The sequence below is a fragment of the Ahaetulla prasina genome, chromosome 2, assembly GCF_028640845.1.
Source record: "Ahaetulla prasina isolate Xishuangbanna chromosome 2, ASM2864084v1, whole genome shotgun sequence".
Classification (NCBI taxonomy): domain Eukaryota; kingdom Metazoa; phylum Chordata; class Lepidosauria; order Squamata; family Colubridae; genus Ahaetulla; species Ahaetulla prasina.
In genome coordinates, this window is record NC_080540.1 from 120,932,053 (window position 1) to 120,958,887 (window position 26,835).

At 34.7% G+C, this 26,835-nt stretch overlaps 1 protein-coding gene across 3 annotated transcripts in view; it reads right to left on the bottom strand.

The window, feature by feature from the left end:
- Window positions 1-26,835, bottom strand: part of MYH10 (myosin heavy chain 10) — an 83,578-nt gene that overhangs the window by 13,383 nt on the left and 43,360 nt on the right. For 2 of the 3 annotated variants that reach the window (XM_058168810.1, XM_058168809.1), the window contains 18 exons: window positions 26,474-26,592; window positions 24,418-24,570; window positions 23,837-24,010; window positions 22,783-22,956; window positions 22,218-22,332; window positions 14,583-14,776; window positions 14,262-14,383; window positions 14,040-14,109; window positions 13,790-13,950; window positions 13,413-13,521; window positions 13,191-13,322; window positions 11,650-11,856; window positions 11,401-11,538; window positions 9,255-9,378; window positions 5,159-5,330; window positions 3,020-3,232; window positions 2,149-2,293; window positions 638-844 (listed from right to left, as the gene is read on the bottom strand). In XM_058168810.1, coding sequence (XP_058024793.1) covers window positions 638-844; window positions 2,149-2,293; window positions 3,020-3,232; window positions 5,159-5,330; window positions 9,255-9,378; window positions 11,401-11,538; window positions 11,650-11,856; window positions 13,191-13,322; window positions 13,413-13,521; window positions 13,790-13,950; window positions 14,040-14,109; window positions 14,262-14,383; window positions 14,583-14,776; window positions 22,218-22,332; window positions 22,783-22,956; window positions 23,837-24,010; window positions 24,418-24,570; window positions 26,474-26,592 — 2,729 coding nt within the window. Of the gene's footprint in view, window positions 1-637; window positions 845-2,148; window positions 2,294-3,019; window positions 3,233-5,158; window positions 5,331-9,254; window positions 9,379-11,400; window positions 11,539-11,649; window positions 11,857-13,190; window positions 13,323-13,412; window positions 13,522-13,789; window positions 13,951-14,039; window positions 14,110-14,261; window positions 14,384-14,582; window positions 14,777-20,153; window positions 20,217-22,217; window positions 22,333-22,782; window positions 22,957-23,836; window positions 24,011-24,417; window positions 24,571-26,473; window positions 26,593-26,835 lie in introns of all 3 variants that reach the window. The other variant, XM_058168808.1, reaches the window with a different exon arrangement.

Here is a 26,835-nt window from a genome sequence, read left to right on the forward strand (position 1 = left end):
TACAAGCATATTTTTATAATTTTACAGTCAGATAATCCCTAGTACATTTCACTAGGCTCAAGGTTGACTCAGCCTTCCAACCTTCCAAGATTGGTAAAATGAGGACCCAGATTGTTGAGGGAAATACGCTGAGTGTAAACCGCTTAGAGAGGGCTGTAAGGCACTGTGAAGCAGTATATAAGTCTAAGTGCTATTGCTATCAGCAAAATGTAATATTATTCTCACTTTAATTCACTGAAATGCTTTCTAAAAACTCCACTGTTCTTTATTTAGTGCAGGAAAGAGGGCAGATTCTGATATATTGAGAATGCGGTCTACTACAGTGCTACCCATGAGTCAAAGGATTTCGTTTGCCACTTCATTTGCTTTCAAGTTTCAAGAACCCTACTAAGAAGGAACATACATTTGGAAGCCAAAAATCTTCATTAACTCTATATTCTCAATACAAAATTGCCACTAGCAGCCTGCATTGTCTTAGTTCTAAAACTTCCACTTCAAATAAAACACTGTCATTTCAAATATATATGCAGTAATTGGAGAAAATGATTTCAGAAGGATATGCACAGCAACGTATTTTCCAATGAACTTTTAATAAGTTATTACATTGTACCAAAGAGTTGCAAATTTAAATTTTTACCTGAAGTTTGTTTGCTTTTTCTGCCAGCTCTGCCCTCAGCCTCTCTCCTTCTACAACCTTGGCCTGCAGTTCCTGTACCTGACCATCAAGCTTCTTTCTCTTGTGTTCTGCCTCAGATCTAACCTGCTGCAAAACTTTCACCTCACAGGCCAGCTCTTTGTTATCTGTTTCCAAGCACTGTTTGTTCTTTTCAAGATTTGCTTTGAACTAAAGAGGCAAGAAAGCCAGTTAGTGCATTTCATCAGAGTTACACCAGAAACATAGTATGGCAACTAAGGTACAAGAAAATGCCATATATTAAACTTTCATATATTCCATTCTTACATCTGTTTTAGCTCTTTTCGCATACAGACTAAATAGGTTTTACAGGCCATTGTGACTTAAGTATAAATCTGTACTAAGAAATGTCAGCAAAAAAGTATTAACGCTTCAAGAGTTTTGAAATTTAAAATATTTATGTGATTAAAGCTACCACAATATAACACTTATAATATTCTAGAATTATAAATTTGAAAATTATAGTGCAATTAAGAAGTGCACCTAGGCAGCTTAAGATATATGTCAAGTATGTTCCAAAATATATTATCTGATGTGGGGGGGGGGGAAATATTTCAATTTAATATGGTAAATCATATGTTTCATAATTTTCTACTTTTCTACATAAAAAGTTCTATTTTAGTAAGTTTCCAATTTAAGAGTCTCTGGAGATTTCACTGGAAGCTTTCATGGGCTGAATGCAGCCCTAAGGCCTCCAATTGTGCATCTCCACTAATCTATCTAATTAAAATTAGGTGTTCTTCACAATGACTATAAATCACTATTCAAATGCAGAGTAGATTACAAAAAAACTTCTTCAGACATATAATTTAGAGACACAGTGCTACCTACAAATAAATATGGATGTGCCCTTAACTGTCAATCTGAATTTACCTGTATGAAAATTGTTTTCAAACTATGTAAATTGCCACACTATATTTGATGAAAAATAGCAGAAACTGAACTACATATCAAAATAGCTTGTTGAATTCTGTAGTAAGGAAACAAAAATGGCAATATGTGTGCAACCTAAGGAAGTACCAGTGTATTTGTCCTAAGCAAAATAAACTATCAAATAAATGAAAGATTAAAAAGAAAGACAGCAGCAAGACTGATGGTGAAAAGTCATTCTGAAACTTTCCTGTAACTAGGAAAATTTCAAATTTCAACTATTTCAAATTCAAAATGTTTGAAATATGATTTATATTATATATATATTATATTTGAAATTCAGAATTTTGAAAGTGCTTTCAAAACAAGAAGTGATCAAAACAGACCATTCTGAGCACAAATGGGTCCTTCAAACTTGGTATGTTTGAATTTGAAACACTCTGCATACAAGCTAATTTTAAATTATGTCCTCTTTAAACTGATGTCCTGTTTTGCTTCAGTAGGTTTTCACATATAAATAAGATTCATGGGGTATTTTCCCATTCATATGAAGTTTCTCATGCTTAAGTGAATGTTCTACTCACTCTTTTGGCCTGTTCAAGCTGTTCTGAGATCTCTTCCAAGGCTGTTCCATGCCTCTGCCTAATATCCTGAATTTGGGCTTCATGATTCTTTGTTTCTTCCTCAAGGGCTTTCTTCAGTTCAGCAACTTCCTGCTCACGCTTTGTCCTAAAGAGGTAACCAGCAAGACAAAATTAGTTTTCAGCTTTTTATCATTTTAAAATGGAAAATAAAAACATAAACCATAGTAACATCCTGAATTAATAGTAGGAAGAATCCAGTTTGGACAAAATATCTAAATTTGGAATATGTTTCACTATATTCCCTTACCCAAGAAAGTGTTTCATGATGAGACACTTTTAAATACAATGTACATTTTTCATTAATTTGGAGATAAATTTATCAGAAATAAGGTTATGAAATAATCTAGATTTACTATAGACTAAGAAAGGTTTTCAGCAATTTTTCTTCCATGTGAATATTTTAGGCAAATATAAGCTAGTACAGCGATACCTTGGTATTCAGCTTCTTTAAAACTCATTGAATTTGGTAGTCAATGCATTTTGACACAAAAATTTTGCCCTGGTACTCATTGTTTGCTTGGTACTCAATGTAGAGGCTATAACTTGTCAGTATTGGTTGTCTTGTGGCTCACTACATTATTCTTTATGGGGGGAAAATTGTTTGGCACTCATTATTTTCGGTACTCACCACACCACCCGGAACCCATTAACAATGAATACCAACGTACCACTGCAATGCTGTTTTGATTCAATGTAAATTTTAAGTAGTTTTTGCTTTGACTGTAATTTCCAAGAGGAAGCTAAATGTTTCAGTTTACCAAGACAGAACATTGCTTGTTTTGGAAAATCCATTGCATCTCTGCTCACTAACCTGAGCTCTTGCTGAGCTGCAGTAGTATCCAACGTGTCTTCCAACTCTGTCTTCAGTGCTTCTAACTCCTCACTCAGATCTCTCTTCTGCTTCTCTGCCTTATTGCGTGAAGCCTTTTCTGATTCAAGATCTTCTTGCAGCTCTGCAATTTGTGCTTGCAATTCTCTGATTAGTTTTAGCGCATTGTTTTTCTGCATCACTTCTTCATCTCCTCTGTAAGCAACAACACAGAGTTTAACAGTGAGAGTGAAGTAAAGAGTGAAGTGGGTGCAAAAAAGTTATTCTTGAAGTAGTGAATGAGAAGAAACATCTTAGGCATCCATATGTGCACAAAAATATTAAATAGGAATGATGATACCTTCATATCAACAATACAATGTAAATGTGTGAAATCAAATAATCCTAATTATCCTGGAATAATTTGGATTTGTAAAAAATTCACAGTGGAACTGTCCAATCAATAATGAGTAACTAACAAATTAACACAATTACACAATTAGTATAATTGAATATAGTAGACACCAGAAGATTCCTGGTGTTGCAGAGTCTAGAGTTATAGTACTCAAAGCCCACTATCCTAAAGTCTGCAAAAATTCTAAACAAACCCAACATTTCAAAACAGTATATCTGATGTTTATATATTTGACATCTGCTATGCCTTGGCTATTTTTTCATGTAATAATTGTATTTCAAACATACATTAATATGATAAAACTGCTCCAAGAACAGCTCAACAGTAGGCTCACAAATTACATGGAAAAGCATCATAATTAAAAATGAAGACAGCTAATCTATAAAAATGTGCTTTGGTTTCTAACATACAATTGATTCAAGCCATGAAGCTTCTGATTTCAAGCTTCCGAAATACTTAGCAAGATATGATAAGAGTAACTTATATATTCTTTCTGAGAAAACATCCTAATTTCCTAGGTGTTCAAAATTGGAATTATTCATAACAATGAAATGAAAAAGCTGCACCAACTCTCTAGAACACTGTATCTCTCTTAACATTGTAAAACTTAATGAATTGACAGTTGTTCCTTTCCCCAATTATTTTTAAAAGAACAGGGAGCTGGAAAAGTCACAGGAAAAAAAAAGATGCTCTAAAGACTCAGTTATGGGCTATAAGGTTTAAAGGGGAAAGGGATGTCTGCTAAAGCAGAATATTCATTTAAATGGGATTTTAGGTATGTTCATTTTATGTATTTTACAGATATGTGAATTGATACATGTATATGTACAAAAGCCATAATGTGTGTATTGCTCTTACACGTTGCATCCAGTATGCCTAACAGTGATCTATTAAACTGAGAACACTTTTATTTATACTCTTGAGTAGTAGCTTCCATGATTGTCAGAAAATCAAGGCACTTGTCTAGGCACTTAACATCAGATGAAACAATAACTTAAATCTTCAATTAACAATTGAACCAATTGTTTTGGAGATAAACACAACTTAGATGTCCAGTAAAGGGATATTAAATATTGGCTGAAAAAGACATTTGGGCAAGAATCATTTCAATTTTATTGATTCTGGAATGGAACTTTGCTATCAATAATGTGTAGTAAAGTATATACTATGTAACAATATAAAACAGTAACTACAATAGGAATATTTTATTCCACAGAACTATATATAGGAAAAATAAGTTTGCCATATTAGGCCATATGAAAGGCCTTGGACTTCTTCTGGTCCATTATACAAACCACGCAATAGTTACATTTTTGAAATAAATGCTGAAAGTAGAGAGGTAACAAAATATTCAGAAACCTTAATCATATCATTGAATACTGTTGAAATAATCAGCACAGTTGTACAGTTACTCCTCAATTTATGATCATAATTGGGATTGGAATTGCCATCCTATAGTGAATCACACAATTGTTAAGCAAATCTAGCTTCCCCAATGGGTGGGAAAAATCACAAATCTTAATTACATGACTGTTGGAGACTGCAACTGTGATAAATGTGAGCTGGTTGCCAGAAGCCCAAATTGCTAACATGTGACAAGGGTCATGCAACAGTCATAAGTGTGAGTGTAGATCATCAGTCACATTTTCCAAGACCATTTGAACTCTTGTCAAATGAATGTTTATGTGTTGAGGACTAACTGTATGTAATGGAAGTCAATATTTTACCTGGCAAGGGCAGCCTGCAATTCTTCCTCTTTCTTGGCGAGTTGGATTTTTAATTCTTCTATTTGGGCTTGGAGTTCTGCAATTTGGTCTTGTAAATCAGTGGTTTCTCCATCAAGCTTCCTTTTCGCTTTTTCTAGCTCTTGGCGAGTCTTTTCTTCTTTTTTCAAGCGCTCTTTAAAAAAACAATAATGATATAGAGGATTTATTTATTAGGTGTATTATCCTGCTGCAATCATAAAAGATTCTTGATGGCATGTGACAACACAAAATATCAAGCAGAAAAAAATATGAATACATTTTAAAAATCTCAAAAAATACATGGTTTAGACCCCCACGTGACCTCTGGAAAAGGTCAGTTTTCTGCTTTTTCCAAAAAGCAAATAATATTAAAGAAAATGATCCTCCAGCAGGAGGCCATTTAAAAGAACACAACGCACAAAACAATGCAATATGTGAAGATAAACTCGATCAGTATGCTAAAAATGAAGTAATCAAATTGTTAATTTAAAATTTAGAGATAGAATAACATCAATTCCAAATGAAGATGTTAATGAATGCTACCTTTCTTCAAAATGTTATGTTCCTAATAGTTTTTGTATTACAACTACCACAACTGCAGATCAAAGGTCCTGATGGGATTATTGTTTAACAACCTAAAGCTTATTCCTATTGAGAATACCACCAATACACATTTGGATTATCTAAAAGGAATTTTAAAAATCAACGCAGAGATTATCAAAATAGGTAATTTGTGGAATTTTTAGTAGTAGTGATTCGTAGAAACAAGCTACTTCCATTTTCTCTTTTAAAATCCTATAAATTTATCTTTTCTTCAAAGCCCACCAAACTGGAATCAAAATAGTATCTCTAGATTCACTAGGTGGGAGTGCAGCAAATTAAAAAAGAAACAAAATATTAATTACTTAATTTTGATTTTATAATATTAGGGCAGCTGCTTGGACTTCTACATGAGAGACAATGACATCCTGAACTACTGATCTCCAGAACTAGAGAGAAGAGGCTTTAGGTCTCGAAACAGTTATTACTATCAAAACTACGTATTGGTGTAGTTGGCATGCAAAATTGTATTATAAACAAATAACAATTTTCTTTTTCCTGCTATCTTTGAGAATTTCACCAGCTTTAAAAAATAACAATTGTTCAGTAGATCATATTCCGTATCCACTCATCTGAAATATTTCTGTTCTAAAATCATGCAGGAAGGGGATTAGAGTAAAACTTGAATACTTGGCATGCATACAGTGCTGTACCCTCTTAAGGCACAATCCTAGTCTTTAAATCCAATTTTATTTCCTCATGTTAGGCTCATGCTTTCAGTTAAACAGCCCATCAAGGACACAGTTCCCTTTTTACTACCCTAGGCTCCCATCTTCCTCCCCAAACATAAAAACAGGAAAATCCTCTGCTAAATGTATAATGCCTATTCTGTTTCTAGAGAAAAAACTGCTTATTTTTCCTTTGGAAGCCTGCCCAATACTGACCCCAGGTCTTTCCTGCTTCCCCCACCTTCTGGCACATTTCCTTCTCCAATCTCCTCAGAGTGTAGCAGTTTCCGTGTCTGGTTTACTTCAACACACTTTGGCAGGTGACTGAAAAGTATCAGAGTATACTCATGCCTCATTACCTTTTTCCTTTCTAATTAATGGCCAAGTAGAGCTTTGATAGTACTTCTTTGCTTTTTAGTCTCACAAGGTTTTTTTTTTAAATTTCCCTTTTTAAATTGGAGATTGAGGCCCCTGCAAGAAATTTTGAAGTGTCTGGAGGCAATGTGGCATCCATGTGTTAAAGGATAGATATTTATCTAGTAAAGCCAAACGTGGTCTCATATTTGTGTTTAAATCACTGGATTTCAATAAGGGAACTCATAAAAGAAGTTGAAATGGGTGTGAGGAAAAGCCCACTGTTTATATAGTTGGAGTAGAATCTGGAAGACAAATTTTAGCATTCCTGATTTTGCTTTTCTTGATACTTCAAAGAAAAACATGGTCACATTCTGAAAAACATTGGATTCCTTTCTTATTTTTATTTTATAAATTGGCAAGGGAATATAAGATAGTTTATTGCTAGCTTAAGGTCTTTCTATGTTTCTGTATTTTCAGAAAGTATGGTTTATGCCAGTTGTTGTTATTCAGTTTTAGCCTATTTGGCTGGAAATCCTAAACAGAAATATTTATGCAATTAAGTCATTTGCTCATAATTCTGGCCAACAGAATAACTATTCCCAAATTAGGGAACAAAAGTCTGTGAACACATAAAATTAGTAGTTTAACTATTAAATTAGAATTTTTGTTACGTAGCCAAAAACTGTGCATCTAAATCCAGGATGGTGATGTTACGTGCACAGTTCATATGATAAATATAACTGTAAATATTTGGATAAATATTTCTTCCCAGAACATGATTTATAAGGGAGTGCCAAGAGCAGCAGGGAATTATTATAAACAATAGAACTAAGAAAAAGAACTCTATTCAAGAATACATGCATTTTTAATTTTTTTCTGATCTAGAAAAGATCTTAGCATCATTTTAGTATTTATCATAAATATGAGCTATATGACATTTTTTAAATGACAACTTTGGAGAAGAACAGAGAAGAAGGTTGTCAACATATTGGCAGGGGCAAATGAGGCAATTGGGCTAACCACTTGAAAGATTGCTTGTTATTCCTTTGTTCTTCTGTACACTGAGGAAGTAGACAGGGCCCCTGTGAGACAAATCCTGGTCCTCTGCCTGTTTAAAGTAGCCAAAGAATAATGCCTCACTGAGGGAAGGAACTTTCTCCCACCTAGATTCAACGCTGATCCCAATCCCCAGATTGCCCTCTTTAGGCAAGGCTTTGGAGGGAATGATAGGACAATTATTTTATTATCTCAATGCTGGCACATGAGAAAGGCCAAAGGCTGAATAGCAATCATGGGAAAATAAAGTGCCCTGATGAACAATTCGTGATTTTTGAAGATTGTAGGAAAAAAAATAGACAAAACTCAATTATGATTAGCTCCAGGATTGAAAGTGCTATCGCTACAGAGTTTGAAAACAAACTGAACAGGTTTGATGGACTGGTGGTATTCCCACCAAACAATTCTGTAAATTCTAGGTTGACTACGTGAAGACAGTAGAGAGAACAAATGGGATGAAAGTATGTTCCAAGATAACAATAAATGAAAACTATTCTATGAACATATTCACTGAAATCTTATCCAATGTTCATCATTAATGATTCATTACAGTTTTTACAATGCTTACTGTATGGAAAAAACATTATCTAATACATATTTTTGGAAGTTAGGATTAGACACTGCTCTGTTTCTGAGTACAATTTTGTATGAAAAAAATGAAATAAAACCTCCTCTTTGTTAGTTTTGGTCCTAAACAGCTAGAGAACTAGATAAGTGAAGTTCATCCTTCTTCATTTAATGTTAATTTTTTGATCACTTAAAACATCAGAAACTAAAAGACTATTCTTGACATATTGGGGCAGTCATCTTAAATAAAGTTTTATAAATCTATCATATTAGAGCAAATCAGAGGAATTGATCCAGAATTCAATTCTACTCTGATAAGGGATTTGACAGTCTTAATGAGCGCTCTTGCTCAAGCTCCTGACCTATTTGAAGGCAGCTTCTCAATTTTGATATTTTTCAATGAAAACTGAAGAACATGTTGGCTGCTTGGGAGTTCTAATATATTTAGCAGAGCTGATTTTAGGTACATGCTTCATATCTTATATTGGAATCTACTGATTTCTTGCAACCTTTTATCTTTGCAATATTAAATTTTATTGTATTTTTTATTACTTGAATATGAGTATTTGAATAAAAATATTATGTTAGTATATACTGTGTAGTAAAGGATGGTTCTAATGAATTTGTCATCTTAGGAGTATCTTGTCTAAATGTCCCACATAAGTTTCAAAACTGACATTACAGATTATCTTTTGATTTGGATAAAACAATATGCACTTTTTTTTTTCACTCTGTGTAGGAAGTTAAAACTTGCTTCTGTTATTTGATACCAGGATACTTTTGGTTTATCCTATGATTAGCCCCATATAGCAAATCTTGTAACTGCTAACCTTCCAGATCTATGATCACCATTTCCTGTTTGTTTCTCAGCTTTGCTAAATTTTTAGCTTTTTCTTCTTCTTCAGCCAGCTGTGAAGTACATTCTGCAATTCTGTCCTCCATTAATTTCTTTTCCTAATTGAGTAAAAAAGCAAGAATACATAAGAGTCAAAGAATTAGATACAAACTGTACAGCTGTCATTCCAACCAACCCATTTATAAAGAATGGTTATAACAAAGTAAGATTCTCCACTGTTTTAAAACATTTTGAACCTCCACACACTTTTTAGAGCAACTGTTATAGGCTCACAGACAATATATTTTACATTTAGTTGTTAACAGACAAATATAAAAATATGTTCATGTTCTATATTTAGCAGATGCAAATTATTATCACTAACAAAACTTCTAGCATGTGTTTTATCTCAATTCAATTGCTATCACCAACCTGATCCTTTCCAGATGAATTGATGCTTTGTATCATGCTGGTTAGAAAGCCTAGATTTTTAATCCAATTATATTTGGAATGTCTAAGGCTGGAAAGTCTCAAAGCAGGGAAATAATGTCCTGGGTTTTCATTAAATGAGCTTATTCCATCAGTAAATTGGTACGTTTGAGGCATTCCAAGCTACAGCTAGTCATCTTGAAGGTTCTAAAATTATCTGCCATTTGTTTTGAATAATCCATGAAATTTTGGGTAGAATCAGTAATAATATACAAAGCCTCAATTCATCTGGAAAAGATCAGGTTAGTGATAGCAATTCAATCGAGATGGTCATTACCATAAGAAGTCCTTAATTCCACATGCTGCAACAATTATAAAACCTGGTCAAAAGCAAAACAGCAAGAATAATTCTTTGCATGATTTGCAATACCACTGTCTGAAGCATAATGACATTTGATAATAGCAATAGCACTTAGACTTATATACAGCTTCACAGTGCTTTATAGTTGTAAGTGGTTTACAGAGTCAGCATATTGCCCCCCCAACAATCTGGGTCCTCATTTTATCGACCTCAGAAGGATGGAAGGGTGAGTCAATCTTGAGCCAGTGAGCCTCGAACTGCCGGCAGTCAGCAGAATTAGCCTGCAATACTGTATTGTAAAAACTGCACCACTACAGGTGGCGACATATGATTCTGAACATCAAATATCAGCAATCAACTATTCAATTAAGGCTATATGCTCACAGAAAAAAAGGAAGCGAGAGTAGAGCAGAGCAGAGCAGAGCAGAATACCTTTATTGGCAGAATGTGATTGGACACACAACAAATTTGCCTCCAGTGCATAAGCTCTCAGTGTACATACAAACAATGAAGTAATTTAATCATAAGATACCAATAGGAGAAGGTAGTAGAAAAGCTCAGAAGGACTTATTGTGTTACATGCCCAATAAGTCAATGCTTCCTAATATTGGTGGTTTGAGGGACGAGAAAAGGTAATACAATAGTGATAGGATCCTGGCTTCAGCATCCTTGTTATACATTATCTTCTCATGGCCATGGCTATTACAGAAAAGCATGTTGTGCTTTCTGTAGCACAACATTCATGTTGTGAATATTTCAGTCATCCGGGTATTTTCAGTTGTCCCAAAGGTAGTTTTTTCTCCAAAAGGCAACCTTTTGGGATGGGGGGAAGCACATTTGGGACGTATTTGTGAAAGTACAAGATATATTACTGGAAATAGTCAGGTGAAAGTTTGACTCCCTTCACTATTGGCTGTATTAGCACAATAGTTTTAAATGGTTGCTGTCTGCAAAACGTTTCACTGATGATGTAATGGACCACATACAGGAAAAAGTATGGAATATATTAACATATATTAATACACAATTCTTTTACTGGAGCAACTTGCCTCTTAAACGTCATGGGCAACCAGAAAGAACTTTCTTTCAAAAACATAAAGGTACCCGTATTTAACTTGTGGATTTTGCAGTTCGTTTTAGCTATTCAATACAGTTAATATGCCAGATTTTAATGTTTCAACAGGAGAGGTTAATATAATAAAACAAATTTATGTCTAATCATTACAGGCTACTTTTCTCAATCTTAAAAATGATCAGAGATAGCATATTACCTATAGTTACCATTGTTCATTTACTATCCAATTTTGGCCACATTGATGCATAGGAGAGGAATAGTCTTTTTTTTTCTCACCTTAAGAAATTTGGAGTTCTGGTCCTCCAATAACAAGATTTCTTCCTCCATTTTCTTTATTTTTGCTTCAGCTGTTACCTTCTCAAGCTGTAGCTTCTGCCGAGCTCCTTCTTCCTCATCAAGTTGCTCCTCTAGATCCTGAAAAACAGAAAAATTGTCATAAATGTATTGTGTCAATGGAAGAGGCTAATATTCCCAATATTTAGGCAGAGTTTCTAATAATTCTATCATCAGTCCATTGAGCAATACCTGTATATGTGACTGCATTTTTTTCTTTTCATTCTGAAGCACTTGATTCCGTTCTTCTTCCTCTTCTACACGGGATTCTAAGTCATGCAGAATTTCTTCTAACTCTTGCTTCTTGGCAGCCAGGCGAGCTCTCATCTCTTCGGCCTCAGCAAAGAGTTCTGTCTCCGCTTGCAACTGTTCAGCAAGAATGTTCTTCTCTTCTAACAGCTACAAACATGATTAAGAAAAACTTTCAACCTTTTAGCATGCTGTCAGTAACAATCTTGAGGGGGTCCTTGGTGTTTCTGAGCGTTCTTGTTTCCTTGCAGACATTTCATTACCCAAACTAGGTAACAACATCAGTGCTAGTAGCTGATGTTACCTAGTTTGGGTAATGAAACATCTGCAAGAAAACAAGAACGCTCAGAGTGTACCAAGAACCCCTCATGTCAACCCTGAGCTATAAATACTCTCTTTATTAGCTCAAAAATCAGTGGTGGGTTTCTACCGGTTCGCACAGGTTCAGGCAAACCATTAGTTCTGACTTTCAGCTGTGAGCGAACTGGTTCTCTCATTCTTTGAAGTGGGCCTGCCCACCCGCCCCTGCGTTATACTCAACTTTATGTCTGCTTCCTAAGCCCAGCTGATCAGGGCAGCAGAGTGGATTGCCGCTCCTCAGCTGTTTTCCTTGCTCTCACAAACGCAGAAGTTCAATTTTCTGCAAACTGCACACACGCGCACAGTGAACCACTTGTTAAACCGGTAGGATCCCACCCCTGTCAACAATCTATCAGAATTTACCAGTTATTGGAATTCAATATAATTTGCCATATTGCAAAAGCATTGCTAAGTGGTATCAATAGCTCTCACAAGCTAGCAAAGGTTTTGAAGCATGTTATTGGAGGAAGTGTTGTTAAAGTATTGGATGTAGCATTGTCTTATCTAAATTATTATTAAGGTAGAAGAGAAGGTAAATTTGGAAATAATTAATAAGAAGGAATATGTACCAGAAGAAATACAGCCAACCATTTCAGTCTCCTATTTTCAATATCCATGTTTATTTTAAAATGTTTTGGTTATTTGTGGAAACAGAAGTCATGTGCAAGATGAAAAATGATGATGCGCTATAAATTGGGATTGTAACTGCATTTGTGCAATAACACACAACATATTTTCTACCTTTTGGAATACTGAAGTCCAAGTTTCCAAGCCCATTTTTCTAACAAGTATAGTAACATAATTTTGCTGTGTCTATTTTTTTTTTAAAAAAATTTATCATGAACCTGCTTTCTATTGTATACCATCTAAAGTTGTATCTAGTTTAACACAGCAAGTTAATATGTCATAATAATTTTGCTTAACTGGACAACCAATTAAACTTATTTGTCACTAAAAATATTTTCTCTGCTGTAATCTTATGTTCAATAAATCATATATGCATGTAAGATTGCCTTACACAATGTAAGCCGCCCTGAGTCTTCGGAGAAGGGTGGGATATAAATTCAAAAAAAAAAAAAGATAAAGGTCAATAGCATTGTATAAATCAGATTGTGTATAATGACCTGCTGATGCTTTCTTTCCATCTCTTCTAGTTCTCCTTCCACTTTACTCTGTTTCTCTTTCACCTTCACTAGCTCTTCATCTTTAGCCTGAAGTTCTTCCTCCTGACGAGTAACCTGAAGCAGAGGCTTCACCTACACAATCAATTAAAAGCCACAAGAATGTCAGTTTTCTGCTATTAAGAATTCCAGCACCTAATTTAGAGATCAAGAACAACAATCTACCTTTGTGAACACTCTCCACCACTGCCAGTGCCTTAACTTCAAATATGCAGCACAATTCCTTTGTAAAACTTTTAATGCACTCAGTTGCTGTTGCTTCTTAGCAAAGGCTCTAAAGAAAAATTAAGAAACCTTTTTTTATAAAACAGTTGAAAATGTCTGCATTTTATGAATAACATCAAAATATTAGCTTTATAAGAAAGCCTGATTAAAGTACAAAGTGATAATAACACTTCTATATGGAAGGAACTATAAGCATTTGATGAACAAATCATACATATTACTTTAAATGCAGTACTTTTGGTTAACTTAAATCCTTTTTTAAAAATTCACCAAACCTTGTCTATAAAGATTAAAGTAATATTACTACATTAACTTACTTTCTGGCCAAGTATCCCCTACAAACAGCTTGGAAGAATATAATGATGTCTGTTATCTTCAAATCTCTTTCTTCTTCTAGATGTGCCAAAACACCAGCTCGGAAAAAAATCTTGCTTTGACCAATTCTATACAAGTTAGGATCCAATTCCAGTGCTCTGATCTATGCAAGAGCCAAATCCATTTATTTAACACAGAGAATGTAAATGATGAAACTTTCTAGATGTATTATATTTCTATATAATGGCTCACCATTCTCTCACAAGCTTGCTTTCCATCCATAAAACCCTTAGGAATTGCATTTGGAGTCAGGATCTCATATCTATAAACCAAACAAAAAACAAGTAGATGTTGATAAAGTTACAGAGACCTAGTCCTCCTGGAAAATAAAGACTAAATGTTAATAAACAACAAAAACGAAGTTATTTGAACAAAGTGATCTCTGAAACATTAAGACCAGCTGTATTTAAGTACCTCTGTCTAAATTCTTGGAACACTATCCTGTTTGGAAATCCCTGTCGACAAATCCGTATTCCTTCGAGAACACCATTGCAACGGAGCTGGTCTAGAACAAGATGGGGATCCAGCTTTCCAGCCTAAATACAGAGATTCCGTTTAGCATTTTTTCATTAAAGAAATAATCACTCAAACATCAGAGTGCTCTTCAGTATCCATATACAACATGAAATCAAAATGTTTCTATATCAGCAAGTAGAGATACATAGTATGACCAAAAGAAACACAAGCAGCAGTTACTGTATCTAACTCAAACACAATCCCTGTAACAATACATACCCTCTTTTCATGATTTGGAATGATGCAGCGAACAAAATTTGGGTTAGTATTTCGTAGTGTGGCCATCAATTTGGTGAGTGATTCTTTGTATAGCTGCCCTACTGTACGGAACATCCCCTTCTTGGTCTTGTAAGCTGAGCCAAATGCAGTCTCTGTTATTCCAGTGACTTGATCTAAGCCCACAATACGGTCCACTGCAGGCAATAAGAATGTGTAGTTAATTGGTCCATAGAGGATTCATAAATAAAGGCAATCAGTATAAATAAAAGGTGCAATAAATGTTTCGTGAGACAATACTGAAAAGTGCCATCTGTGCCAAAGCAAATAGGTATGCATGGAAGTAGCCGGACTGAAAGCAATGCGCAAGGCAAAAATACCGTAGCTTTGACAATTATGAACTAGAAAGAACAAAAAAAAAAGTTACTATTTTGCTTTTAGGAGCGCTACAGCCATTCCCTTTTTATAATTAAAATAAATTTTTGACGAGAATCAAGTGCGAGCACAGAATGAATAATGTTGAAAATTTATTATATAGCCAAAGCAAATGACTAAATGAATTAAACTCTGCATTAAAGACAAAATATTACCATCCTCCCACAGTATCTTTGCTTGAAATAAAGTACAGTATTTCCCTATAAAACTGCAACATAAAATATGGGTTAGCTTTTTCATGATATTTTTCCTATTACATCAAAATACTAGTTATGTGGCTTGTCATATTGACGCTAGTTCAGCTGAAATATCAACAGTTTTCTATGAAGAATAAAGCTGAGGAAAATTTGATTTAATCAGTCTATTCCAATAAAATTAACCCTAAAGGCAAGTACTGCTCACAGGAGAAATATCAAGCAACCAGAGAGCCATATTTTGGCCCAGAAATAAAGCAAAAATGAAATAAAATAGCTGGGGTGGGGACCATCACAGTGTCAGTCTAAAGAACTGAACATGCTGCAGTCTAGCTTTTTGTGAATTACACTAGTCAGGGTATTAGCAATCTTTTAACATTTCCCAGTCACAAAAATCTATGCAGTTAAATCAAAATGTACTTAACATGCTTCCTAAATAGAATTAAGAGTTAAGTATCTCTCCTTAATCAGTGAAACACATTTGTTGTACATGGTTAAACAAAGTGGGGGGTGATAAATTGCAATTAGAAAAAACTAAAATTTGTATATTCTAAATATAATAGTTGCACTGACAGGATAGCAATTCATGGTATTGAAGAAATTTATTCTGTAACTTTAAAGATCCTGTCTGATTTCAAATATATCAATGCTATGCTTAATCATGGGAAATATCAACTCTGCAGTATCAAATTAATCAAAGCTACAATTAATTAATAGCTTAGAATTGTAAATTATATAATCATTTTAAGTTTCATTAAATATATGATTTGTTTTGCATATAGATTTCAGAGGCCATAGCAATTTCAAGTATAACACATAAGCAGATGTCATTTTTATGAAGGAGGCATAATTCCATACTTCACTTTGGATCTGTACTAATAATTTAATGCAATAACAATACATTCAAGTTTATTTATATTCCTTATAAAATAGATTACAAGAAGACTCCTGTAAAATATTTAATAAGATTTGTAAAGTGTTATAGTACCAAGGCAGTTTTCTTAATAGTAATTTTTATTTAAGTTTTGTATTCCAGTTTGGGAATAATATACGTAAATATAAGTTGTAAGTATAGAAATCAAGCAGGCTATGAGAGGACAGGCAGAGCACTGCATGGGGCAGTTCTAGAGCTAATGGCATGATCTTCCTTATTGCCCAGGAAAGAAAGGAACATATGACCTACATTTTCCTCCTAAGCTTTCTGTTACTAATCCAGCACATTCTGCCCCACTGCTGACTTTCATACAGAGCATACATTTCAGTAAGTGTTAATTCACTCTCCAGATGATCTAGCAGAAACATCAGTGAAGATGGGTGTCAATATATTTCTGGTTCTCAAATGTGCTGATCAACTGGCCTGTGACTAGCATATTTGTTGTAACAAAGCCTCATGGCAAATATCAAATGTTACTGAGTTACTGAAGACTTGAAGGAATTTTGCCAGGCACCCTGACCATAACATAACAACCTGACACTGACAGCATATGCATCAAGACAAATTCCTTGTGTGTCCAATCACACTTGGCCACTAAAAAGTTATATTCTATTCTATTCTATTCTATTCTATTCTATTCTATTCTATTCTATTCTATTCTATTCTATTCTATTCTATTCTATTCTGATAATAAACATATCATCAATGTATCTGAACCACAGAAAAATCTCTTGGGATAGGAGATGAAGATGCATCATGCTGTAATAGCTTTAAAGATTCTGACATTCTATAATGTTTTCAGGTTCTCCTTCATCTACTTAGAAATAGAGTAGTCTTTCAACTTCCTCATCAAGGAAGAATGAGAAAGGTTTTTTTAATAGGAGTATTAAATCCGAGGAAAAACAGACTCAGTCTATATTTAAGTTCTGAGAAGTTGTTAAGAGACATAAGACTGTAGTTTAATAACAGTAACAGAATTGGAAGGTACCTTGGAGGTCATCTAGTCCAACCCCCTGCTCACGCAGGAGACCTGTACTAGGGATTTAAACCGCCAACCTTTCTGATTGACAAGCTCAGTGTCTTAGCCACTGAGCCATCTAGTCAGGCTAAAATAGTGTTGGCAATCTACAGGCCACACACAGTTTACAAATCGGAGATTTCATTACCAAAACTGAGGCAAACTATCAATTTTTTTAAAAAACCCATTACTTATCAATTTTCAAAGGAAAAGTAAAGGAAAGAGTGATCTAAATCATTCCGTTTTAAAAAAACACAAAAATCTTAAAAAGTACATATAAAAGCCTAAAATTCTGGTTTGGCCCACTTGTATAACATCATACTCATACCATGAGTATACCATATATCACAACATCAACCATCTTATAGGAATATATGTGATAAGCAGATTCACAAAAGGGGATTAGAATGAAGATATTAGAAGAAAATATTCAATAACAGCCAAGAAAGTTGAATATCAGAGTCTTGAAGAAGCAGGAGCAACTGATTTCACAGAATCATAGAATTAGAAAAGATTATGAGAATCATTAAGTCACTGCAATGTGTATGAAAACCAAACAAGCCATTTGCAAGATGTGACTACTTAGCTTCTCCTTTAAAAACCCCAGAAGTGAACATCCCACAACCTTTAGAGATAGACAGTTCTACTGCTATATTCATTTTGAAGAAACCTAACTTTTTGTGCTTATTCTTTGGGATATATTTCCCATGGTGAGAAGTACACTATATATCTCTAATAAATGTTTTGTAAGCACTAAAACTTTGGTCTCTAATAGGCATTACAGTATATAGTATGGTGGCCAGGTACAATGAGACCTCAAATATTCTCATCCTAAACTGGAATCTAATACTTAGTGAGAAAAAATATTTAACTGTACCTCCCTGTTCTGTTTTGAATCACTGAGGAGAAATATGGGTAGCTAGATTCCATTTTGCTTTGTTTTAAAGAAGTAAATATACTCAGTCCTAAGAAGGATAACTGGTTATTTTGTGGATTCTTATTTTGTCTGGTTCAAGAAAAACTTATACTTAGGTTTGACATATTCTGTATTCCCGAATTCCTCTATTTCAGTGACCCTAAGATTTTTATGTGACTCAGGACTGATATATATTGGACCTAAAAGCTGTGACCTTTCTCATCTCCCCTAATGTTCTAGCATCAAGGTTCTTCTGTCAACCAAGACTGTATGTTAATTTGCAGGAGAGTCAAAATTTATTTATTTATTTTAAATTTATAGTGATTGTGTCATGGGCATCAAAACACTTGCAATATCCATTGACAATATTTGTGGAAATATTTTTTATTAGAACCCACGCACGTGGACGTATACACATATACCACTGGTCCCGAACCTATGTGGCTTGGCGGCCTGGTGGCGGGGTGGGGAACTGAGCCACATGAGCAGCAGGGTGGCAAACATGCGCACGTGTAGCTTGACTCATTGGGCCCACTTCCCACCCCCCCAGCCAGGCTTCTAAGCCGCATAGGTTGCGGACTGCTGGTATATGTGTACAGCCCAGTTCCAAATAGGCCCTCATAGTAGCCCCCAACCCAGCAGTTGGAAACCTGACATACACAAATGGCCAAAAATTTACAATATACAAAACAGTGAGATTTTGGTATTTTTGCAATGAATCATAAGAGGCTTCAGACATGAACATCAAAATCACATGAGATTATAACTTTCACACTTAAGGACACATAATGTCTTGAGAAGTGAAAGCTGATATTTCATGAGATTTGGATCTTTTACCAAATCTGAGCCATCTACTTTTTTCTCCTTGTTTTTATTCATCGGCTCCAACAGTTGAAATGCTATTAGCCTCCTGAATAGAGATTTTATTTTTTTTATATTTTTGCATGAATAAGGTGTTTGTTGGTATTCTCCACAGGAATCATTCAATGATCAAAGACGCTGCTTATTCACTGTTTCAAATATTTCAAAGCAAAATATTTTCCTTCTTTAGAGTAAACAGTAAAGGAATTGAAAATATTATTTTTAAACAACAATAAGCAGAAAGATTAATAATTTGAGGAAGAAATAAAGATTAAGAAAATATGAATTAGCAATAATGTACAACAAGACACAGTGAGGCAGAGACAGAAAAAAATAGCTAAGTAGCATCAGATATATAGAAAAATGTAAATCACATGATCTTTCCCTTTCTGGATAATAGGGATTAATCTACTGTTAATGAATCTACTGCTCATTTCAAATCGAGCACATAATATTTTGCTGCACTTCTATTGACGAGCTTTCCTGGTAGGACTAGAAGGCAGCAGGATCATGTGGCTTTCATTTTAATTTTCCAGAGTACCTCAAAGCAGGGATTCTCACTGTAATTCATAACCCAGAGTTATGAGCAATAAGCTAACATTTTTAAAAAATCCAGATTGTATTTATGCAGTTTAAACACTGTCAAAATGTGCTCCAGCTTTGCCCATGCAAAGCTCAAAAGTTTTGACAACTCTGATGATATACAAATTAAATTATTAAATTGTTAGCTTTGTGACTGGAAAGAGGGATGAGTACGATATCAGGGGTCAAAATAGCAAACCTTTGACTTAATGGCTTGTGAAATTAAAACTTTGCTGTTTGCTGCATAGCAACAACCCTTCAGATGTAGAATACCACATAAAGACAAATAATGCTGTTTTATTTGTATAAATATAGCATGGGCAAAAAATTAGGCCAACACCACTTCTAAACTGAAATATCCAAAATTATCGAATGTGTCAGAAAAGCAAGCTCATGTTTTAAAATGCAGCTACTCACTTGCAAAGCTTTTTCGAAGTGCAATAGAAAAAAAATGAGACTATTTGATGCAGTAGCAACTGAATAGTATGCACACAAGAACACTTGCCTTGTGCAGGTAACACTTAAGGCTAGGATGAAATGAAAAGTTCATGCTGGCCTATAAGCAAAAGGAAAAAAATGAGATTTTCCCTATAGATTCAAGTCCTGCTTTTAGGAGCCCCGTTCATACATTCACCTGGTGCTTCAGGAAAACCAGGAACATTGTCATAGAAAGAGGCTCTCTGAATATTGTGAATGTCTGTGGCATAGAAACAGCAAAAATAAAAAGCAGATATAGAAGATAATCCAGTTAGTAAAAAACCACCACTCAGAATTTCAATGAAGCTTTAACAATATATTGTATAGGAATGGTGTATTCATTTCAGAACTCAAAAGACTAATAGCTGGTTGCAGTAACAATTAGATATGAGTAAATATTAGCTTGTATAAAATAGTCACCTCAGCTTTATATTGATAAAGGGGTTAGTGCAAAATATCAGTATATACTCAAAACTAATTCACAGCTCTTCAACATGAAATATTGTTAGCACAATGAGGCATTTAGGCCAGCATCCTATGCTTACAACATGACATGGCCATACATGAATATACCCAACACTTCATGAACTATCAAGGAAATGGAAATATAACATCATAGATGTACATTCTAGAATTCACCATATATCCATGCCAAGTGCAAATATTTTGGCTGTTTCTAACATACAAAATCTTTCATTTGAAAAATGCTATGCTATAATTATTAGATATTCATGAACCTACTTTCTTATATACATATGTGCTCAAAAGCAATCTTTGATGTATTTATCTTAATTAGAAAAAAAAACCCTGTATGATAATGTTTTAACAAATATATGCTGCCTGAGCAGAGTATGCAACAGCATATATACCATTGTTGTCATTACATCTCAAAAGGATATCACAGAAATGAACACTATCCTTTTCTGTATCCAGTTACTGTATCAAAAGGCTAGAATTACTTCACAGGGAAAGATTATAATATTTCAACTTTTCCTTTTTGGAAGTAAAGAAAGCAATATGATAGGCTCTTACAAATGCCCAAACTAAGGAAAAAAATATCTCCCCAAATCATACTAGAACTTGGGGTCATTTCATTAACTTGAATAAAAATAATAAAGGTCTAAGAAAAGTATCTCATATAGCCGTGATGGCAAACCTAAGACAGTAGATAGTGGCTATTAGGAAAAGGATATTGGAAAGACTTTTGGCTGATAAAATAAGATTTTTGTGCTAATAATCTGACATAAAATTAAGCAACAAAGTGATAACTGATAATCACATTACTTTATAAGCTTGACAAATTTAAACACTGTTGTCAAAGCATGCTTGTGTTAATCATGTACATTACACGTTAGCAATTTATAAAAACCTTTAGCATATCCTGCACTCCAATGGCTTAGAGAATTAAATGTAAACACATTGTTTACATTTGCAGCCATCTAATTTATAGCAAAACCAGATACTTTTAAATTAATAGTTACTGAAACAACAGCTTTAATTTTTGTGATTATCATAAAGGAGCAAAGGTGGTTTATCTGTAATAGAATCTCTCAGAGAATAATCTGAAATAGTAAGTAATTCTGTTCAAAACATGGTATCTAACAGTTCAATGCATGAACAAAAAGTGCAGCTAACCATAATGACAGAAATATAAATGAAATAATTTGTATGGTATGAGCAGAGTATCTAATTACATATAGTCCTTGACTTACAACTATTCATTCAGTGACCATTCAAAGTTACAAAGGCATTGAAAAAAGTGACTTTATATACGATCCTCACACTTACGATCATTGAAACATCCCTGCAGTCAGATGCTGCAATTTGGACACTTGGCAAGCAGTCTGTATTTATGTTGTCACATTATTGCTGAGATGGGCGGCACATAAATTTAATAAATAATAGTATCCAGGGGTCACATGATCACCACTGGCAACCTTTCCAGCTGGCTTACAGGCAAGCAAAGTCAATGAGGAAAGCTGGATTTGCTTAATCACTACATGATTCACTTAACAAGCACCGTAAAAAAGACAATAAAATTGAGATGGTCCTATGATGGCTCTCTAAACAACCGCACTGCTTAGTGATGGAAGTCCTGATCCCAACTGTGGTCATAATTAAGGACTACCTGAACAAATTTTGGTAAACAATATTTGAGCAATAACATAGTAGTTTAACTACATAGAATTATATCTTTCCTGAGTTTGGAGCAGATTCTTACCATCTTTCCAAAGTTCTGCAACAAATCTGTCAGAAGACTGATGCAGAAGAGTTGCCACATTATCATTCAGTGGGTCCATATTTTTCATTAGCCATTCATCTGCCTTGTAATCTACCTGGAATGAAACAAAGGGGAACTCAGTAAATCCCTGGAAAACTAAATTGTTTCTGCTCACATCAGTTGCTTCAAATGCCTCTATTCATTGGAGTCATTTTCCATGAAATCCTTTTAGATTAATAATAACTGTTTGGCTATAAACAAGGTCAATGGAGGGAGACGAGCTACTAGACAGAGTTCCATCATCACGTATTATTAAATAAGTAATTGACGTTCTAAGGATTAATTTCTTTAAACAGAAACAATTTGTTGCAACGGATCTAGAAATTTACATTTTATTTATTTAGGTCCTTTTTAAAAAAATGTTTTAAATTATTTTTTATAATCATGATTATGTATGCAAATTAGAAGTCAAAACAGTTAATGGCTCTATTATAGCTAAATTCCAACAGTCTCTTCAAAGGGGAAATCTGAAGAATGGTTAGACTATACAGTGATTATTTCTTACCCTTCCTGCATAATGGATAATGCAGAAGTCTGCCTTGTCCTTCAGCTGCCGAGGTTTTTGGAATTTGGAATGAGTACCTTGCTCTTGGACTAGTTTTTCTACAAATGTCTTGTCAGTTGCTTTAGGGAACCAGCATTCTTCATCCAGCAAAGCCAATACACCTGGAGGGTTAGCCTAATTAAAAAATTTAAAAAATACATAGACTATTACTAGTTATTTATTTTCTTCCATTTATCATATAATGTGGAAACGTACTGCTAAAGCAGAACAAATTATATGTATCAAAAACAGAAGGATTTCTATTTTAACAGATGATAAAGAAAAAATAAGATTAAAAGCAATAAATCCAAAGTCCAATCACAATTTATTGCAACTCTTATTGTAGCTACAGTATACAAATATTTGTTATAATGTATGTTAGATAATTAAAACTGTCAGAACATAAATGGTTTCATTAACTCTTCATAAAAGACAAGTAATGCATAAAATAAATTATTGTGAAAATCAAGACTCAATTTTACAAGTGATGATACTTTGTAAATATTAAACCAAATGTAAAAGGACCACACACTAGAATAGCTACACTCTGGATCACAGATTAAAATACAGATTTGATATATGTTTAGTTTATACTGTTTCATAAACTACTACGAAAGGTTCATTTTGAACTAAACAATCTAAATATGTTAAAACATTATTGTAATCTAAGGCGGCAGATCTCAACCTTTCTGACTTGGTGGACCAGATGGTTCTGTGTGAGCAGCAGGCATGTGCACGAATGCCACTGCTCACCTCTTGTGCAAATGAAGCTTTGCACACATACACACATGCTCATCTGCCATTTGCGGGGTCTGATTCTGGACAGGCCATGGGCCGGGGATTGGAGACACCTGGTCTAAAAGACAAGACTGCTCATTTGTAAATCAGACAATAAGGGAAATGGGGGGAAACGACATTGGTAGAAATAACCCGTATGTTCAGTTTAACAAGTGGGAATATCTTGTCTGAGAAAACTACCAGCTGCAAAAAGAAAGGTAGGGATATAAGAACTTACAGGTCGTTCAATTAAATCAATGCAGGGTTGTAGATCCAGTCCAAAGTCAATAAAATTCCATTCTATGCCCTCCCTTTGATATTCTTCTTGTTCCAAGATAAACATGGTATGGTTAAATAACTGCTGCAGTTTCTCATTGGTGTAATTGATACACAGTTGTTCGAAAGAGTTTAACTGGGAAAATAAGCAAGAAAAGTACATTTTAATTGTATAGCTTTAATATTTACTATATCGTAGGAAATTTTTAGAGAGCATTTATTTATTGTTTTAAACAACTATCAGACAGAGGAGAATGTATCAAGAAAATGTCAGACATGTAAGCAGGCAAACCATCTCACTGAGAGTTTCCTAAGTCAGAATACGAGCCAGATCAACTTCAAGTCTCTAAGAAATGTAATCACAGATGGTATGCAGATTTTAAATTTGTATTCCAGTTCTGATTCACTTTTCACATAAAAAATTATTGCAGAAATTTATAATATGATATACACATCTGATACTACGGATGAATAATGATTGGCACCACAAGTTAACAATAATGTTTGATATGTACCGAAAGTGTTTGGTTTTGCTTTGCTTACCTCAAAGATTTCAAATCCAGCAATATCCAAGATGCCAATGAAGGAAGCTCCTTGCCTTTTAGTTCTATCTAAAGCTTTGTTAATACGGTGAACAAGCCAACGGAAAAGACGTTCATATGTAGCTTTTGCCAATGCCTCTACAGCAAAATCTGCCTTTATAAGGGAAGGTGAAGAAATCATAGCTTATAACATGTAAAGATGAGAATTAATATTTTACTGCAAAGAAACCTAGCACAACAATTTTTGAATACAAAAGGTACAAAGGAATTAAACTGCATTAAGCAAAAAAGATATAAGTATGAACTTTAGGAAAAATGTTATCTAGCCTTATACTTTGTATAGCTGTTATAGAAAGTAATTGGTTCGGATAAATTCAGGATCAATACTGGATTACTTTGAAGCTGTTCAGAATACATGCAAAGACAGAATCAACAGACAGGTAGTAACAAGTTTTTGTTACTGAAAACTCCAGCATCCAAAGGTGGGGTGGGGGGGGAAACCCCAATGCCTCTTACATATTTTCAGTCACAGTGCTTTTAAGAGAGGAGACTGAGAAAAACATTTTGAGTTTTCACTGCACTTTTTTGTGGGAGAGGGGCCACAGAAGCAACAAACTATTCTAGGCAGCATGACTCACAGATGCCTGTTACAGGTGGTCATGATTTAATGCCCACTTGTTTGGCAATTGTTTCAACTTATGACAGTACTAAATCAGAGGTAATTACAACCGGTCCTTGTACTTGTCGTAGCTTCCCTATGGTCATGGAAGTGTGATTTGCAACCATCCCTGCCAGCCTCTGACAAGCAAAGTCGATGGAGAAGCTGGCAGGAAGTTGCAAGCTACTGTCACACGATGTCCTCGCTTAACAAAGACTTAAGAAGGATGGATGGAACTGCTATCATTAAGCAGCAGTCACATGGCTTTTTTTTCTTTTCACTTGTGACCCTGTTGCTAAATGATGGGCGTTTCTGGTCCCAATTAACACTATTAAGTGAGGACTATCAATTTGGTTCACAGTACTGCCCAAACATACTCACTCATGTTCTAATGAGTGCCGAAACTCTGAAACAATTTGTCACTAGCTGTTGGCAAAGGGAGAGGAAGAGTGCAAAAGGTAGCGTCCAACTGAAATGTATAAATGGGAAAATGTCTCTGAGCTCCAGACAGAAGAGCTGGGGAAACAGAATGGAATAGTTTTGCCACTGCTACAGTATTGGTTAATGTAAATTCCAGTGTTCAGCTATGTGCTTTTGAAAGAAAGGAAGGCACAATCCCTTTGTTTGAAGGAATTTAAGAGGAACTGGTCTTTGTGAGAGAATGTGTATGTGGATGTGTATGAGTGTATTATGATAAAAAATAACCTACATCATAGCAGAATGAAAGGATCCATTTCCTATCCTTAAAACGTTTTCTCAAAGGGAAATTTTTGAAAGAGAAGCTGTGTGTTAAAGTAGATGTATAGTAAAGATTTTTGAAACTTGGCCGGGACTATATTCCTTTTCATGCCAAAGATAAACAATATAGTCAACTGCCATAAAATTTCATAATTTATAAAGCGGGTTTCTTAGTTCTACCCAACTAATGTCTTTTTAAATATTCTCAGCTGAATAAACTTCCATCAATGCTAGATTTAAAAGTGCTCTTAAAGGTATGCCTAAGAGCTGTATGCATATAAATCTTGCCTCCACTATTCAGTTCCTCTATCCCTCTATCCAGAGGTACTGTTGGAGAAGTACCGGTAGCTAACAGCTACTTCTGGAACGCAGAGCAAAACTTCAAAGCTCCAGAACAGAAACCTGAAATAGTTTTACTGTAATGTAAATCAGGGCTGTCAAACTCCCGGCCTGCACTGGCCATGCCCACACAGTTTAGCGAAGGGGAAAAAAGACCCGATATGTGACGCCACCGTGATGACGTGACTTTGACACCCCTGATGTAAATTATGTCCATCATCATCACCCTTGCCCCTGCCTCCCAGGATAAAGGAAAATGTTAAATATGTTAGTTGGAAGCAGATGGATACAGTAAGATCTATCATTCTGTATTTTAGCTTACTTGTTCTTTGGTTTGGGCTTTTTGGACATAGTCCCTGCCAACTTTAATGCGTGGAGTGAGTATTGCTCGAGTAAATTCCATTACATTCATTCCCAACAGATGGCAGAGCTTCTGTGCAACTACAAATGAAAGCAATGAAATCAGTTATTACAATTCTCCTTCAGCAATAAATTGTTTGTGCAATTTATATATAAAAAAATTACTGTTTTCAGATTATCTAGCATCAGGAAAATATTTTCAAATAAAAATGAAATCCATATCACTGCTGTAGAATTTTTGTATGTTACAAGTTTGTAGGGAATGTTCTCAGTGATCTACATTTGGGCCAACTGGGCTTCAGTGACAACCTGTACATATCAAGA